General features: G+C 39.7%; 1 protein-coding gene across 1 annotated transcript in view; it reads left to right on the forward strand.

Annotated features, from left to right (window-relative positions):
* The window catches only part of TGFBR3 (transforming growth factor beta receptor 3), a 115,946-nt gene that overhangs the window by 52,604 nt on the left and 43,859 nt on the right, over positions 1-19,483 (forward strand). Inside the window, exon 4 of the mRNA XM_082286800.1 lies at positions 12,603-12,740. Coding sequence (XP_082142926.1) covers positions 12,603-12,740 — 138 coding nt within the window. The remainder of the gene's footprint in view (positions 1-12,602; positions 12,741-19,483) is intronic.

The raw sequence follows: 19,483 nt of genomic DNA on the forward strand, positions 1-19,483 counted from the left end.
GGTCATGTTTATGTTGTTCTCTAGAGTGTCTGTTTGAACCAAAAGCTGGAATTAATGAAGTCATTCTTCTTCAGCTCCCAGCACAGGGGAGAATTTCCAACATAAATTGTGTGGACCTTGCCATGCATGACAGTCATGCTCCTGTATCAGCTGATAAAGTAAAACCATGCTGTGGCAAGATAGGAAAACAACAAATGTTTTAATTGGTTGGGTGTTTTTATGTTCTCGCTTTTCAATTACACTCAACTTTGTGTTTCTCTAGAAGAGTCTCTTATTTCCCTGTGAAACATAAGCAGAGTATTTATACTTTTTATTTAAAGGAGAAGATGCGAAAATAGCACCACCATGAGGTACAAATATCTGAAACTTTAATTGCTTGAAAAAGTTTGAAGGAAATATAGGTAGTTCATAGCTGATACTGTTTCTTTAATTGCTATGGCAATTTATAATAAAGAAATATTTTTATTATGATTAGAGATCATGCCATATGTAATAAGCATGGTGATGGCAGTAGTTAGTGTTCCTGGATGAGAGGTGGTATTTGTTGATGACTCAAATGCCATCAGCAAGGGATAAGTATTAAGAGCTGTCACTATTCTGGAGATAACCAGCATTCTCTTACCCTGAACACTGTTTGAAGTCTGGCTCACTCTTCCATCATCTCTCAAGGAAGCACAGTGTTCATGTCTTCTGCATGAATGCAGTGTGTTAGTGTGTGTGAATATGTACATAGGGTTTCGAGGCCTTTTGGGAAAGTGACTCTGTCTGACATTGGTTTTGCAGAGAAGTACAGTGGCACTTGCTTTGTAGATGTCTCTTCAGAGTAGGCCATTGGAACATGCCGTCTTTCCTCTGCTAATTGGGTTTCAAGTGATACTTGCAATGAAGTAAATTGAACACTGAAAATGCACCTGGAAGCTACATGGAAAAATACTGAATGAAAGGAGCAGCAGTTGGTTCTTTCTTGCTGGAAAGTAACCCAGTATTTTCTTCAGTAAATCTCTTTTCAAGCAAGAATCAGCAAGACAGTGTAGATATGAAGTGCATAAAATGGCATCATTGTGCAAGAATATACTTGATAGCATCACAAATACCTTCTGGAGGTTTTTGTCAGATTTTATGGTATTGATTCTGCAATTATATAGAGAAAAGAGTAGTCTTACTTATAAGGCTAGGCGTGATTAAATGGAAAATCTGGTTCCTTAGAGGTTTTGGTGTTCTTTTTTTCTGTGTAGTTAGTATCATAAAATCATTATTTGAAATATTCCCCAAATACTCCTTTGTTTGTACAGAGATTAAAAGTTGTGATTATTTTTAAGTTTGACAATAAGAAAAGAATTGGGAAGATTGAAGACCCACCCCAGGGGAATAGAGAGACAATATATTGGTGACAATTACTTTTAATCTTCTGAAAGCAGTTTCCTTTGTATTTAATTTCTAATATTATTTGTGAGCAAATGTAGTACAGACACATATTTGCACCAACTCTTACTTGGGCTGGTGAGTTACTGACAATAAAGTAAACAAAACTGTTTCCTAAATCTGGAGCTGCTGCTAGGTTTTCTGTTTTTTGAGTCGTGCACACATGCTGTTCCTTACTCTGGCTTGGAAAGCAAGAATTTAATTTTTCATATCCAATAAAGATGTGAATGCTGCATTTTACACTCTCTTGTGTGACAGTGCCCTTTAAAAGACACCTGTAGAATGATGTTTCTTTTTTCCAGTCATCTGGATTTATGTGTGGTCTAGCTGCAAACCCTGAGGACCAAATTCCTTTGTGTGTGGAGGCTTTCAAATGGCATAACCCTTTGTCCTGCAGTATTTCTGTCCTCTTTTTCATGTTAGTTTGTAGTATTTACTTGCTTTCTGAAGCCCTATTATCTCAGCCTCCTCCTCTTCCCCACCTGCAGCTTGTGAAACAGTGGAAAGTATGATGTTAAACCATTAAGGGTTTACCCTGAGATCTGGAAATTGTCTGTTCAGATTCCAGTTTTGCTATGATGTTCTTTAGACACTGTGTGCTCTGTTACATTTGCATGGTGTTTTGCAGTTGAGATGAACTATGAACCTGCTGTGTCAATTCTACCCTCAGACCTGGTGTGGATGGGATATGCTTAATACTGTCTCTGAATACACATAGTATTCAGTATTAGTACCAAGCCTTGATTAACAAGACCTGTTGAGAGGCAGTATGTATTGGTACTGTAGTGATACATTAGTGCAGCCCTGTCATTTGTGGCTGGGTGGCTAGCACCTATCTAACTTTCTACAGGCAGTAGAAACTTGAGTGTACCTGGAATAGCCTGTGTAGATTTGTTCAGAAGGCCCCAAATGCATTTAAGGTAAATAATCCTGGCAGAAATTTGTTATACATCTTTTATCTCTCAGTTTAAGAAGCATTTCCTTTGGGACATGAGCCTCTTTTTAGTATGTACTCATATTCTCTAACATAGTTAATCCCCTTTACACCCATTTTTTCTTTTCAGGGCATTGGGTACCCTGTTACACAACTACCTGGTAATAGTTTAGAGGTTGGAGAAGGGAAGGCAAATTAAAATTTGCAGTCCAGATGATGCTCTGAAGAAAAAACCTGGATCTGCAATATATGTACATATAAGTATGGAATAGAAAATTAGTTTCATTTCTGCATGAGTCTTCTACCTGAATTGTTGAAGTAAAATTCAGTGTGATGATACCATTTTTTTTGAATAGGCTGCTAACAACAGTGGGGGGGGATGCTGTATTTGTGTACAGGGACAGATCCTTTGCCCTTAAACAGATCTAAAGCCAATAAGGAATTTTCCCACAAAATGTATAAAAGGAAGACTGTCCCCTCAGGATTCATTATATGCCATGTGAATGGCGTTGACAGCTACTGATATATGCAAATCTGAGCAAAGCATTGTGTTTTTAGGACTCAAGTGCTGGGAAGCCTGGCTGATCTGCAGAAGGACACAAATGGTGTCCCTTAATTTTGGGAGCCTGAGCATCTAGCTCAGGTCACAGACAGAACTGGTGAAGTGGTCCCAGCTTTGCACTGATGGGCATGAGTTTTCCATTGACCGAGCCATAGGGCTGGTCACTGTGGGCAGCCCTTGCTCTCCAGGTGACCAAAGTAGGGATTATTGTGTGAGGGTTAGATTTGGTTGGCAGAGCTGAGCAGAGTTGCTTGTGCAGAGACTGCTTTTTTTGCTGCAGATGGAATTTTTTTAAAAATCTTATTTTTCAGGAGAATTTTGGTTCTCAGAGCTATGTAATACAGAACACATTCAGTGAAAATTGAATTGAAATATATATGCACAGGGAAAGCTGGATTTTGTGTAATTCAGGTAAATGAAGCTAACATAGGCAGTGTGTGTATGGTATCTACATAAAATTTATCAGTAAACACTTTGGGTTGTACTTTCAAGATGATTGTCACAGAACTGTCTCAGTATGACTTGCAGTAATACAGTTATTGCCCTTTGTGTTCTGTCCTTATACAAACCCTCAAGTTTTCTTACTCTTAACTATTCTTTGCACTCTGAAAGTAATACCCCTATTGCAAATAGGACTTCAATAACTGTCCTGCTTTTGTTCTAAAGGGCTCCCTCTCATCCGACTGTTGGATACAACTGCCAAGTCAGTGTATGGGCAGAGGTCAGTTTTCTGTCTGGTTCTGATGATAAGCCTTAGATCTTCCTTAAAAACAATGTGTTGCTCTGCATGGAACAGGTGCCAAACTCCAGGGTGATGCTTCATCTGTACTGAAGGTGAAGGGAGCTGTGTTTGGTTCTTGCCTTGAACATGTTTTGACGCTGCCATCTAGCACCTGAGGTCACTTGTTCTGTTCAGCCTAGAGAAGAGGAGATTGAGGGGAGACCTCATCACATTCTACAGCTTCTTCATGAGTGGAAGAGATGGGCAGGCACTGGTCTCCTCTCTGTGGTGACCAGTGACAGGACCCAAGATAATGGCCTGAAATTGTGTCAGGGAAGGTTTAGGCTGGTTATTAGGAAAAAGTTCTTCACCCAGAGGGTGGTTGGGCCCTGGAACAGGCTCCACTGGGAAGTGGTCACAGCCCTAAGTATGACAGAGGTTAAGAAACATTTGGACAATACTCTCAGACACATGGTGTGACTCTTGGGGATGGTGCTGTGCGGGGCCAGGAGTTGGACTCGATGATCATTGAGGGTTCCTTCCAACTCAGCTTGTTCTGTGATTCTCTGATTTTTCCTCTGAATCATTAATAATGGGAACATCATGCATAATTCAAAATAGTTTGTTAGCAGATGTTGGCATGTTCATGTGCTGCAGGACTTGATTTTTAAGCTCTTTGTGTCTAGCACAGCACACCCTGACCTTTAACCCCTATTGCAGGACAAGTAGGGGTGGAGGGAAAAGGAGTTTTCAAACACCTTTTGGTCAAAGGTTTTTGAGAGTACTTCTTAATGAAGAGAGTGCAGTGGGCCGTAGGTCATAGCTGGGCAGTCCTTATCAAGTTTTCTCTACTGTTGTCTTTTTTTTTAATGGATCCTAGTTTTCCAGTCTGGGTGGTAGATTTTAACGGTCAAGAGATTGTGCAATAGTATTCTCTTTTTTTATGAAGTAATGTATGGGAGCACATCAGTCTCTGGTTTAATGCCAGTAGCTTCAGTGGAATTATGCCAGGGGTGAATCTTTCCCATGATTTTTAAAACTGAGCTATAACTGCTGTTTTGTCAATCTGATTCTCTCAGTACTGTGTGGGTGAGAAGGTCCAGGCAATGCCAATCTATTTGCAATCACGTATTTAGGGTAAAATAAGCAAAGGGTTGATTTTAGAATTAGAGTGTTGCATGAGCCTTGGAAATAAACTACAGTCCCCCACGCACCTGGGTAGATGCTACCAGGGACTCAGATCCATTCCCTAAGGATTGAGTCGTGCCTCATCCTGGAAGTAACAAAAGGTCTTTTCTCCCCTTGTGCCTCATGCATCACAGCCCCCATCCCTGCTCTCTCCCAAAGGGGCAGGTCCCTGCCCCACCAGCATCCATGAGTGCGGGTCTGGCAGAGAGAAGGTGGTGTGGTGTGTCCCTGGCAAGGGCTGTGAAGGTGGCCAGCATTGGGTTCTGTGGGAGAAAAAGGAACTGTCTGTGGGTACGAGTACTTTCTTTTAGTGCCATTGCAGTTTCCCTGGATTTAGTGGTTTCTTTGATACTGATTTGAAGATTGTCTGTCTGATTGCTGGGATGAGTTTTCAAAAACTGGTGCTTGCTGTGTCTGTACAAAGAGTCTGCACTGGAGAACGTTCCTAGAAGGGAAGCAGTAGGATCTTGTGTGCTTTTAGGAACGTGCTTATACACTCATTTGATTTAAGAGTGCAAATATCTAACTCTTTGAGCAAAGTTATGTTCAAGCAGTAACACCATGTGTACATACTTAGAGTTTCTTGGAAAAATCAGCAAACTCTCTCTCAGAAACTGTTGACTCTGGAAAGCTGGGCATTGTGATCTACTAATAGCTGTCTTGGTATCAAATCTGTAACACAATATTCAGTGATCATAGCAAAAATATGAGGGGGAGGAAAAAACAGTATTCCATTTTGAATTCACAGTCCATGTCTAAAGAATACACTTTTCCTTTACTTTTATTTTAAAAAGCTAAGTATCCTTCCCAAAGTAATTGATGAACACTTCTGAAAAGTGGCGCAGTACCAGATCCCACCACTTGAGGTGGATTAATGGAGTAATCCTTGACTGAATTCTATTATAGCCAGTGTACCAACATTATATTTTTTCAAGTGAATTTCAGTAGAAATTCCTAATCTCCTATATTGATAGACACAAGTGAACTGTAAAAATAAGTTTCTTCATATTAATTTCTTTGACTAGCAATACCAGAACAAATTATGTCTTATAAATATTGTATTAAGAAAAAGAGTGAGAACACTTAGGGCAGAGATAGGTACGAATTTTCAGATTTCAGCTCTAAATTTTGCCTGCTTTGAATGAGTTAATCATTGCAGCAGAGTAATGAGTTAAGATGTCATAAATCCATCTTTACTGCATCACTTGTAAGTCAAAAAATGTGGTTATGTGATCTGAGAGTTAAAATTCTTTTTTTTCTTCTTTTTTAGAGAACAGCTGTCCAAGCCTAGGCAGTGTAATTCAATACAACCTTGCATATTTTGTCCTGGCTTATTAGCAAAGATTTGTAATGGCTGTTTTGGAAAACGTGCTATGAATTTATCTAAAGGTCTTCATGCCGGAATAGTTAATTCAACCTTACAAATCCTTGGCACTTAACTTTCATCTTTTTAGAACAAAACACAGAGCCTGTGATTTGATGCCTTGAAGTCAGCAAAACAAAATGGTGCTTTAACAGCAGCATTTACTTTGATCAGTTTTCAGCATTTGTGTCCTTGCCTTTCACATAGTACAAATTGCTTTACCAGAGTAACAGGGCAGGAGCCTGTAGACTGTTTTTGTAGTTGGTTTCTGTGGTGATACTCAGCCTTCCATGAAACTCTGATCTCTGGGGACAGAAGCCTCTGCAGCCGCCTTAACCTTGCTGCTGCTGGAGACCTTAAAGGAACTGTGTGCAGAATGTGCAGACAGGGGTGAGCAGCATGAGTCCGTACAGAGACAGCTGCCTCAGCAGTGCCAGTGAAGGTTTGATGGACATTGTGCCTGTGAATGGAAAAAGGCATGCTAGCAAATAGGACACAACAACTCTGTGGTTCACATCCCAGTTGTACTTGGATGCTTTTTAAAGATGAATGTGTAGGTTTTAAGATTTTCAGAATAGCTTTCATCTATATTTTTCACCTATGTCCAAACTGTTGTATTCCTCGCAAGTTAGTCATGTATGATTTGGAGGAGTGCGTGCCAAGGGGGCCCAGATGTGAGTCTGGAAGAGGAGCTTCCTCTGACAAACAGCTGCTGAAGTTGAGCCTTGGTGAGAGGACCATTGCTGACACACATGCCCAGAAGGTCTGGCCTAGCTACTCATTGCACAATGCAAATGCTGGCTGTGCAACAGCTCAGTGATCAAATGAGTCCTTCACTGGGAGTGAGGAATGTGTTGGACCACATTGACTTATTTTCCTGTACTGTTGTGCTGCTGTCTGCTTGGTTAATGTGCTGTCTCTTAATATGTTTTTAAAATAATGTGGGCAAAGCAATAGCAGCTGCTTCTTAAGTAGACTAGGTGACCTAAAAATGCCCAAGTCCATTTAATGATTCTGGTTTCCTTTTCTTTTGGTGTTGTTTGACCAAACTGGTCACAGAGCTGCCTGAAAACTTTGAATGAGGCAGAATGTTGTTGAGAAGTACAAAATATGTGTATTTTATAAGCTGCTTTGAAAATCTGGGAATGGATGGATAGTGTGTCTTTTTGGATCCCTGATGTTATTTTTTTAAAAAAAGCTTATATGGCAGTTTCAGAAAAAAGTTAGAAATTTTAACACAGAACTCAATGAATTTGGAGTTTCACACCATGTCTTCAAAACATTGTACAGCACTGAACACACATAGGATTGGTTTCTGATGGGGTTTCTGGGCAAGGCTTCACATAAATATTTAGTAATATGGATTTTGCCAGTGAAAATACAAAAAGAAGGAGAAAAATCATAGTTATCTCTTGTGCTATTAATTAGAAACATTTTGTTTGGTGGTTTGAAGTGATCCAGTGTCTTTCTATTAATTTGTGTTGTCTTTAGAAGGTGCTATGAACTCTCTAGACATTTGAGAAAGGATGTGCCTTGAATGGCTCTTGAGCTGAGACAGAAAGGTGTCCGGGGGAGGGGGATCACGTAGGACTCAGCTAATATATGGTATAACTAGAGCCACAGTGGGGGCACTGTAGCAGAAATGACATTTTGTTGAGATTGTTGTAGAGAGAGTAAGGATGAGGATCTTGCACTGCACTGCTGTGGATGGAGGCAGCCATGCCAGAAGTTAGCAAAGGGGCAAGTTGGTGGGAGCATGGATGTGGCAGCAGAAAGCTTAGCAAGGCAGAGCTAAAGAGAGGGCTGGTGTCATGCTGGAGGTGCTGGTGCAGCTGAAGTGTTGAACTTGTGCTTGTGTTGACATCATAACTTTTAATACCTTAGAGTCCTGCTAAGCCTTTCAGTCTCTGAAGCAGGAGTGGGAAGAGGACCTCTGATGCGTAGTCAAAGTCCAGGCTCTCACTTGGACCCTGCAATTCAAACCACTCTCCCTCACATAAATGCCTCTCTGGTGAGCTCTTCTGACCATGCCCACTGTACTTGGACTGAAATTTCATGGGATACCCACTGACTGTAGTTATGCAAGGTAAAACCCAAATGCTTGGCCGCAGGGTTTTGGCATAAAGATCATGAGTGCTGGTAGCTCCCAAGCAGTTTGCTTGAAAAAACTTTCCAAGAACCAGAAAGAAGTCTCATAACAGATACCACTGCTGTGTATCATCAAGCACTGTGTGATGCAAGACACTTGTGATGCAAGACAGTGATGTTGGAGCAACTCTAAGTTCAAGGGGGGAAATATTTATGCTATGAGGAGTGTGTTAATTTTGTACAACTTCTCAGTGGGAACAGTCACATTCAGACTTGGCTAACCAGCAGGTAGGTTCCTCAGCAGTGCTAGCTCTGAAGCAGAAACTGGTTATGAAAAACATGATGACAAAGATGGTCCTGTGTGGATACAAAAATGCTGTTAGCAAGGATTTTCTTGCTATTTTCCAAGTCCGTGAGAGACTTTTCTCTCTCACAGAAGATAGTAGCAGAGTTCCATAAACACTGAAACACCTGCAACCTTGAAAAGTCTTGTTTATGGTATAGTAGAAAAATATTTTGACAATGGATGTTTTAGGATTTTAGCCAATCACCCCCAAGGGGTGGCTGATCCTTTGTCCAATTAGACTACGAAGAAAAAAGTCTATAAAAGAGTTTGTAAAATAATTAAATAAATCAATCTTGCTGCACAATTCCTGCCTGCTGGATCTTCTCTCCTCCTCCCTATGGCTGCGGGACACAGTGATATACCCTAGGGTATTTTAATAGTCCTGAGCGGGTTTTTTTCAGTCTGTAAAACCAAGGTGGTTTTCTTTCTCAAGACTCAGTTTTTTGCTGAGTACTCTGTTATGCAAATAAATGTAGTGACAGGGAATACATATGCTAAGGAATATAGTGATGGAGGCTGCTGCAGAAGCATGGTCACATGAACTATATTCTTTCTCAAGTTTAGAACTAGGGACATGAAGTTTTCATTGTGTGGTTTTTTGCTTAGTTATGAGCAAACTGAGGAGTACAGGAATGAAAAATTACCTTTATTTGGAAAATTTTCACAGAAGCATTTCATTTAGTTATGAAAAAAGTTGATTCGGCATTGAAGTCCTGTAGCTTTTCTCAAGGATCTGCACTTTTCAGGCAGAACTGTAGGAAAATTCCATTATGTGGTATAACTTATCCTACAGTTTCAGCCAAAGGCATGGATAGGTACATCACCACTTCTGCATACAGCTCAAACTTTGTTGATTATTTCCATGCATGAATGGAAATAATAATGTATGTGTGTATTATACTGCATCTTTAATTTTCAAAGCTAAGGGAATAGCAACTACAAAGTCTGATAGTAGATCCAGTTGCAAAGAGTCTCTGATTTTCTCACTAAGGTAGTATGATTGCTCTGTGCTCTCTTGTGTGACTAAAACAACAGGAAGGAATCTTCATGAAGTCTAAAACATCTGTCTTGTCTGATAGATGTTGGCTTTGAATAAATTTGTCTGAGATCAGTTGAAACAGAGGTACTTCTCCATTTCCTTATTATGCAAAGAACTTGGCCAAGCTGCTTCTGAGATGAAGTTTTCAGAATGTGTTATATGTATTTATCATTCCTGCTTTTAATAAATAATGGATGTTTTAAATAGCAAAAATTTTTTGAAGTTTCTAATAAGAGCCATATCTTTTACACTGACTTGACATTCTAACAAAAATACAACCAGAGTGCAAGCCCAAGCTGAGTGCTCTTGTTGGCCAGTGCAAGAGGATTGTTACTGGTTTTCTATTCTTGTTTATCTAAGCACATAAACTATATTGTAAGTAATTTCATCAATATCTAGGGTCAAAGGAAACCAGTTATCACTGGGCATGGAAGTACGTTGGATGCATTTTATGCCATTTGAAGCTGAAAAAAATCAGAATAAAATTTGAACTCATATTTGCAAGGTCAGAACTACAAAAGATATAACTGGACTACTTTACTAAACTGAGATTACAGTATTTTTATTGTTTTGTAACAAAACATAAGCCCAGAACAAGATAATTACCTTTAATAGTTTAAACAGCTTATTAGTAATTAGCAGTGATTACAGCTGAAAAGCTACAAGAAAAGAAACAAGAATGCTTTTTAGTTAACATGAATTTAATAGTGGTTCTAAACACCTTTTCCTTTTTCCTTTCACCTCTCCATTTCTAGACCGAACAACAAAGCAGGAGTCTTGTAAAATGAATAATTTCTCTCTCATGTTCAGGTAACAGAACTACTTTGGCTCTATAGGTGATACAGTAAAGCAGTTTCTGTAGCTACAAACATGGTTGTTTGGCATTTCAGGTCTCTGTCCTCCCATTAGGATTGAGAGTACTAGCACCCTGCAGTTTGCTAAAATGAGGTATTTTATTCTTTAGAGGCAGAAAATTGAGAGAAATGTGGTTCTTGGTACTCCGTGGTACTTAGTGTTTTCTTTATGAAATGTGTAAATACTACCATGTCTTCTGCTGGAGAGGCCAGGTGGTGCCAGAGGTGGCTGCAGAGGGCAGAAGATGGCACTGCCTGGCCTTCCTGTGGGCCAGGAGAGGAACTCATTCTTTAAAGCAGCTTGGGTTTAGTACAAATATGGATTTACTCAGCTTTCCAACAAGTTTTAATCAAGCTTAACAAAGAGGAGGACAGGGATGTCCTCGGTGCTCCCAGAGGTGTGCATGTGGGGTTTGATGTCTCTCACTGTGGGGACTGGGGACACGTTTGGTCAGTGGATTTTCAGAATCTGGTGTATTCTGCTTGTAAGCAACTGCTACCAGTTAGTGTGGGAGCACAGCCAGCTGTTTGCGAGCTTTTTTTGCAAGGTCTTAAGTAGTGGAAAAAGGTCTTTCTGCTGTCCTCTGGGTGTCTGGGACCTGAGACCAAGGCTTAGTGTTGACTTTATAGTGATGGTGAACTTTTCAAGGGGAAATAAATAAAAAAGACCAACCAACAACAACCACCCAAAAAACCCCCAAAAAACCAAACAAAAAAAATCCCCAATGCAAACAAAGAAACCCCAACCAAACAAAAAAAATCCCAAACAAAAAAACAAAACAAACAAACAAAAACTCACCCCCACCCTTCTTTTTATTTTGGAAAAATTTGCAACAGTAATAGGTACCTAGTTTTCAATTTGGTCTCTAGCTTTCATCTAATTACTTTACTGGATGAACCTCCGTTTACTTTAATGGTAAACTAATGGTTGTTTGCCACTTTGTAAGAATCACGCCATGAACTATACATAGTGGCTCTTCTTTATCTCCAATTTACTTTTGGATTCTCTAGCAGGATACAGAATTAATTCTGAATTACCCGTGTGCTCATTTCTGTTTGCCACCACTCAAACTGCTGTTGTGTTCATGTTTGCTTCCTCTATACATTTTTTAGAAAGAGTTGTGATTGTCTGTCAGAGAACCTGCCAGTCACCAGTATTGTGAGACATCAGCTTCCCTGCTCAGTCTATGCTAGATCATCTCTCCACTGCACACTAAAGGGTTCTTCCTATAGTGTGGGATGAAGTATCAAGCTAAACCCCGACTGCTTAAACAGCTTCTTAGGTGCCACAAAACCACTGTAATATCAATTGCAAGTCTGTATATGCTATAAATGGACAGGCTGTTCTGTCATGTGTTTGGTTATGGTTTTGCCCAACACTGAGCCCTTTCTAGAAGGGCAGTGCCGGGATATGAGGAGCTGGGCAGGAGGGACTTCCAGCAACCACAAACTGGTTGCTTCAAAGCCACCTGTAACTGTTTGCCTCACTTCCATGATGTCCACTTTCCTGGGATCATTTACCCTGTTATCTTTTTAGTCTCTGAACACAGGCATTTTCTTTGCCTAGTGTATGTTAAAATTTCTTTTGGAATTCCTTCCATAAAGTAGTGTAGTGCTCACTTGTGTTTCTGGATTTGTTCCTCCTGTTTTTTGTTTGTTTAGGTTTTTTTTGTTTTGCAGGCTAGATTTATGCCCTTAATAGAATCAGCACGTGAGGTTTTATACTCTAAGCCAGCTTTGTAGACTACCATCTAGAAACCAGAAATCAGAGTTTGCTTTGTAATTCTTTTTATCTCCATGTTCTCCAACTCTCAGCTTAGTGGTTTGACCTTTTGCATAAGCTATTTTTCATCAGCATTTGCCAAGGTTTTCTTTTTAGCAGTGCTTTGCAAGCATAGAGCACAAATGTTAACTATTTCATATTTTATTTTCTCTGTGCTTTGTTGACTGATTTTTGTGGAAGTAGATTAGTGTATAATCTTGAGTCAAGACCTGAATGCTAAAAGTCATAATATGTATAAATTACCTTTGATTCATTGTTTCAAATTCCAGGAAGTATTTACATATTTCTGTGTTTTTCTGTAGGTCACGTTACATTTGAATCCAATTTCATCAGTGCATATCCACCAGAAGCCTCTGGTGTTTCTTCTCAACTCTCCTTTGCCTTTGGTCTGGAAGCTAAAAACAGAAAGACTGGCACCTGGAATCCGAAGAGTTTTCTTTGTAAGTGTACACAGTCCTCTGGCCTGCTCTCTATCATAGCTGCTTGTCGCATAAGGCGTGGAGTTAATGGCATTCATTTCGAAATTTTTCAAACTTAGATTAAAAAAACAAGTTAACAGCGGGTCAAGTTTCCTTGTAGGGCTCTGGGGAACAGTTAGGTGGTAGGGCAAAGCAGTTTGGGAAAAGTAGCCAATTACTTGTTATGTGAATTTAAGGAAAAGAAAGCAAAACTGCTTTTCAGAATCTGCACATCATATAGTTATTAATACTAACAGCCACTCGAGTTCAAAAAGCTGTGAGGTTGTAACAGATTCCTGATTGGAACTCTTAACAGTACCATAAAGCAAAAAGTCTCAAAGCAATTGGAAATATTAAGAGTGGATGCTAGTTGTGTGGTCTGTGACCAAAACAAAAATTTGTATGTATTGAGCTCAATATGTCCAGTTACGGTTTATGTCTCTGATGAAGCTTTGGTCTATTGAAATGACCAGGCTAAGCCCAGAATGAAGTCATTTTTGTTTCTCAGAAAGACTGGAGCACTGCTTATAATGCAAGATCCAAATATTACCTAGTATTTGTAAATCATGTCCTTAGCAGTTTGCCAGGACATTCAAGTTTGCTATTTGTAGTGAAACAGACAAGTTGTTTGGATTAAATTTTTGATGCGTGACATCATGTCTAATCATGAGTTGTCTTTATGGAAGTTGCAGCTTTCACTATATTCAACTCTAATTGCAGAACTAAACTTGATTATTTTTAGCAGTATCCTTATAGGGCTTCATTTTGCTCCTCCAGCACAGCTGACAGTGGTAGGCAAGATTGTTTCTGCAGCACCCAGTAGGAACTTAATTGTCACTGTGCATCAGCAGGACAGGAAGATGGACCATGGTGCAGCATTAGAACACTGAGAAGGGGGCACTGCTCTCTCAGTTGACCTGGTATGGTGGTGACACTATTAAGTGCACGAAGAGTTCTGTCACTTGCTGGACACTGCAAGCTTTCTGGAATTATCTTTCTTTTTCCTGTCATCAAGGTATAAGAGTAGGAGTACCCTTGATATTTTGAACTCTGAAGGACTCTGTCCTGTTTCCAGTACAGTGTGTTACTGTTTGGTGCCAAGAACATGGGCTTGTTTTTATTCTAAGGTATTCACAATCTTAGGTTTTTCATTGGTGTTTTGGAGATTCATCACTGTTGTCTTCTTGTTGACCATTCCTGTTACATGTCCTTAATGCAACCAGTACAGTTCTGGTGTGCTCAGAAAATGGCTGAGGAACAACATGCGGAACAACAGTATACCATGTCCTCATTCCTCTCATTGACAAAAGAAGCAGGATCTTTCATCAGATAATAACACCTTGGACCTACTTTCAGTTTAGTTTTGACCTTTTCCTACAATGCATCATCACTCCCATTTCCTGTCAACTAGATTTTGCTCAGCTACTTTGTGTTCTTCCTCTGCACCCAGGATTTTCCCTCTCCCCTTACCTTTCTCCGGGCCTGGAGAGATGGTCTTCTGAGACTCATCCATTCCTGCTCAGCTGATTGTGCTGGAGTTCAGATGGTGATCATGCTGAGCTTGCTTGGTTTGTCTCAGTGGGGCTTCAACAGCCTGCATTAAGGCTTAGGAAAAATAGAAATGTGCCCAAGGCTCTGACTGCCAAAACTGTACCATTAGATGTGTGTTTGCTTCAGAAAACTGTTTCAGGCTCTTCTGGTTACAAGATCAGGCTTGAAGATGTGAGCAGCAGCAGTCAGAGTCCTTGCCAAACGAGAAGTTGCCTGACCTCAAGAACTGCCCTGATAAACTTGGCCACTGATGCTGCAGGAAGGAGTGGACTGTTTCTCAGCTGGGGCAGGAGTACCTGGTAGGCACTACAGATTTCCTGCTGTGTTGGGGGCTCAAATCAAATGCCTCCTCTCACAACTGTACCTCTTAGTCTCTGCTGGTCATGGTAAGGGCTGAACAATGTGGTGCCTTATGCCATCCTGCCAGCCTGTGGCGCTGGGATAATGCTGCTGCCCATGGGAGCTCACCTTTTTTTTGCAAGGGACTAAACTGGGTCTCAGTGTTAACCCATCCCTAATCCATCTGAATAGCTCTCCATAACAATTTTGGATCTCCTTAAGTGCCATATGAATTTATGTATTTTTCCTTCCACCATATTAAGGTTTATATTTTTCTTTCCTACAAAGAGCTCAAAGAATGAGATTGCAGAATGCCAGGGTGTTGATCCACCATTACCTCTCCCAGTTTAATCCCTCTGGTCCCTCTCACTCTGAAAGTTCACTCTGTTTACTTTTCCTAAGGCAATATTTTTGCTGTAAACATAAGCTAACTTCAGTCTCTTACCAGGGATTCATCAGCCTTCCATGACCCAGTTTCTCAGTAGCTAGGGCAACTTGGGATGATAAGCCATGAGGTTAGGGGCTGAACAACTTTAAGTGTGGTCATCATCTGTTGCTTTTCCACAATTCCACTCTGCTCACAAGGACGAATGCATTGTTTTCCCAAAAGCTTTCTGAAAAAAGAGCACAGAATCATGTGGCACAGAAAACGTGAAAAATGTGGAGGAAATCCTAGCAGCACCTGTAGACAAGTGCAGTATGCCAAATAGAGGTCGAGGGGCTCTAGTTTTGCATAGAGCTGTTTGCCTGTGTTGAGCTGTGCTAGTTTGCAAACCCTGCGATGGTCTCTGTCCTAGAAAAGGTTGTCCCTTTGCAGAATCAAGGGTTCTTGATTTGGGTAAGCTGTGGGGCAAAGGGACATACTGCTTCTGCCCTAGTTGCAGAGAGGTTCCCTGCCTCTGTGCCAGAGCCTTCAGTAAGGTCCAGACAACTGACCCTGGGACTGTAAATAGCAGCTCCAAGGGTTGCAGAGTGCCGAGCATGCTTCCTTGGCCCTTGTTTAAAAATACTTAGCTCTGTGGCTCTGACTTGTTCAGTCTCCTTAAATGTATAGCCAAAACAGAAAATTGAGTATTTTGAATCATAAAAGATTTCAAATTCAAAAAAGCTTTTCTAGTGCCCATGAATTCTATGCTCAAAACAGAAATCTGTGCCATGCATACCACAGGAGTGTCATAACAATGTTATTGTCTGTCTCTATGGAAGTCTTAGGCAAGATATTCATTGACTTTCCAACTTTTCCTTCAGACTTTTCAAACAATACATTCATTCACAATTTTATTAATATACTGTATGTAAAGTATGAATTGCAATGACTTTCACTGATTGAGTCCTAGTTAGAATGGTAAGTAGTGTAAAGAAGTTTAAATGACAACTTCTGGGACTTGTTGCTGATAAAGACCATGCTGCTAGAGCTAGGTCAAAGTTTTTAGTGAAGGGATCATGTAACCATTAGTGAAGTCCTAGGTCCTTATTTCTTTTTAATATTAGCTTTTTTTTTCCCCATGTAAAGTATCATAATAATGTTTTCAAATTGTTACAGGGACATGTGCTTTGAGTAAGTAAATAACTAAATAAAAGTTACAAATTAATTGTATTATAAATTCCAGGGTTATTTCTAACAAAGGTAACTCCAGGATACGAGATAATTAATTGGAGCACAAGTGCTGTTATTAGCCTTGTACAGGTGGAGAAACCAAGGCACACTGAGCTTAACTGATGATTGTACTGGAGCAGAGGGTAGAGTTAGGGCTGTGTGTTCCTAGCGTCCTCATTAGCAAAATGGTCTGTTTCCTTCACTCTGTGAATTTATTGTTTGAGTTTCCATTAAAGCTAAGCTGCCGCAGGAAAGGATGAAAAGATTTAAAGCTTGTGTCAGCACATATCCAAAAGACCAGGAAAATACAGGAATACTGAGTTGGGCTGTAGTTTAACTTCTTATCACATAGTTCAAGCTTGGATTTTTGCCTTGGGCCTGGTCCTCCATCAGTTAAGAAGCTTAAAATGAATGTGGAAGAAAATCCAGGCTTTGGGTACATGGTTATAATATAGGGGAAAGCACAAATTACCTTCTTGGTAAACACTTTTTCAGTATGAAAATGTAGATTTGATGTATACATGCGGTCTTGCACTTATTTTTATCATGTAATGCACATAGTTTCACTCAGTGACTTGTCATGTGCTTTATCTTCATGGAAACAGCTCATGGTTTCATTTTCACAAAATGTCTACTGGTGGCTAAACCTCACAGTGGAATAAATTGTCATTAAAATTAAGTTGCATGCCCCAAAGTGGCACTGAATGGAAGCAGAGTGATTCTCACAGAGTGACAGTACTTTGGAGGAAGCCATCATGACAGGACATGGCTGCTGAGGGAAGTCGTTCTTTGCTGTTCTGTTGCCAGTGTTGTAATTTTGCTGCTCAGGGTGCTTTCCCCATCTATAAATCAGAAAGAACACCAGTGAGTACTCTTAAGAGAAAATTTGGGCATTTTGATAAAAACCTGACAAAAATTTTCTCTGGACAAGAAAGAGAAAAGAATATATGGTGTCTACCTAGTGTGGTGTTAACAATACATTTAGCATGGACAGGGTTATTTTCAGACTCGGCATGAGTTACTGTATATTGACGGGTGAAGTAGGTGATGCTGTGAAATTATTGTAATTTTAGTAAAATAAGTCTTGAGTTTATTTTCATAGTGTTAAAAATAAATGTACCTTAGTATCATGGCATTTCAATCCAAAAATACCTGAAATGGGTTACGGCATGAACTGCCTGACCTAAGTAATTGTAAATCATCACTTTAATTACTGGTGCATGTTGTCATATTAGTCTGATTGTATATTTGTACATGTCACAAAAATACAACAATTTGGGAACTGGGCATTTTCTGTTCAGATGTTCATGGGCTCATCACTCTGAAGAGTATTGCATGGGTGTGAAGCTCTGTTCAGTTCAGCAAGGGGAATGCTTGGCATCTGTGCTACGTTTTGTTTCTTTTCCTCAGCAGGGAATAAATGCCAAAATTGCATTATGAAGGGGAGTGGGAGAGGAAGTTGAAGGACATCTTCACTGGTGATTAGACTGGTTAGGTTATGACAGATCACAGTTCTACGTAAGCTAGACAGCTGCTGTAGAAACTGCTTTTACCTGTGATCTTGGTGCAGGTCAGTATTGAAGAAAAACATTACCAGACCTCTTCCACTACCCCACTTTTAAGTTTTCATACAGCAAAATAGTTTCCTTCCTTCCCATCAAGTCGTCATTTCTCTCTTTCCCTAAAACTAGTTTATTGCTAACATGTCTTGGCAAAAAACCAGAAGTTTTATGAAACTGTACAGAAAGAGGGTTTTATAGGTGCTGCTCAGCAAGTAATTTTTTTTTTCTTTATATATGGTAGCTTTTTCAATTGCTTTTATAGCCTAGGAATGTCTTTACTCAGCAAGTGAAAGTAGTGAGAATTAAATCAATGAAAGAAAGTTCCCAATCCTTTGTGATTTCCTGTTAGAATAGATCCAAAACCCCTTAAATATCTACATATGTGATTATATGTAATATATGATTTAAGAAGCAATGCTTCAGCTCTCTCTCTGATTTAGTTATTCAGGCAATTAAATGAGTAAGAGTTGTAGGTAAGAAAACACTTATGCAAACAAATAACCTTGCAAGAACTAGGAGTGAATGTGTGTGTTAAGGTAGTGAAATGGAAGAAGCAAGAGCAGTAGTGATAAATACAAAAACAGATCACTTGCTCTTGCTTTGAGATTTGAAAAGATAAAATAAAAGCTTTAAAGAAGAAGAAGTGATAGAATGAAGAGTTTAATTATTAGTCATTTCTGTATTTCTGAGAAGAAAAAAAGCCATGTTCTTATTATTCCAGCCAATTGGTGGTTTATTCCTCTCACTTCATGAAAATATGGTTCACATATTTTGAGTCACTGCCACCAAACCACAGGCTGTTCTATGGCTTGCACTAGATTTGGATGACTGACAAAACTCACTGAAAAACAAGTGCTATTTGTTTTCCTGTGCCTAGTATTTAACGGGAAATCAGGAGGCTAAATTTCCAATCACTGGTTAAACAGACCCAGATGTGAAGAAGAGTGCTCTGCTAGGAGAAGAGTGAGGAAGGATAGGAAATGCATGACTAGTGATAAATTCGGTATTAATAGTGACCTTTCACTATTCAAAGTAAAAGCAGTAGATTTTCACTGTTGTGTAACAGTGTGAAGAGGAATTTAAAAGGACATTTACATTGCTGTAGAATCCTGGGGTTTGGGGTTTTTTTTATAGCTCTTCATCGTTCTTCTACTCAGGAGCTGGAAATAATCCTGTAGTTGCCCTTTTCCACTTGGAAGAGTTCATATCCTCCCTTCCCCTCCCCACACTGTTTCCCTGCCTTTTGAAAAAATGTGAAAATTAGCATTATGTGTCTAATTAAAAGTGTTTAGTAAACAGTAACTCTTACTATGCTTTTCACAATGGTAAATTTCCCTATAGACTTTGTCTCCTGGCATGATTCAACCCTGGCAAAATACTGCTTTTCTAGTCTATATAAATGGGTTACTCCCAGAAATATTAGGGTGACCTCAGGCTACATATGGTGGTGATTCTTATATTCTTGGCAAAAGAGGGGAAGGATTTTGTCAGCAGTAGGAATGGCAGAAAATGACAGGGTAGTAAATACATGCTTGAAAATGATGCAAGTAAAAGGAGTTTAAGAGTACAATAATCCTAGTAAGGCATCTTTAAATATCTAGAGGGTTTGAGGGTTGGTTTTTTTCATTCAAAGCTTGCTTCAGGAAGACATTTCAGAAGAGAAGTGATATTTCTGG

This window comes from Coloeus monedula (genome assembly GCF_965178545.1).
Source record: "Coloeus monedula genome assembly, chromosome: 9".
NCBI classification, from domain to species: Eukaryota; Metazoa; Chordata; class Aves; order Passeriformes; family Corvidae; genus Coloeus; species Coloeus monedula.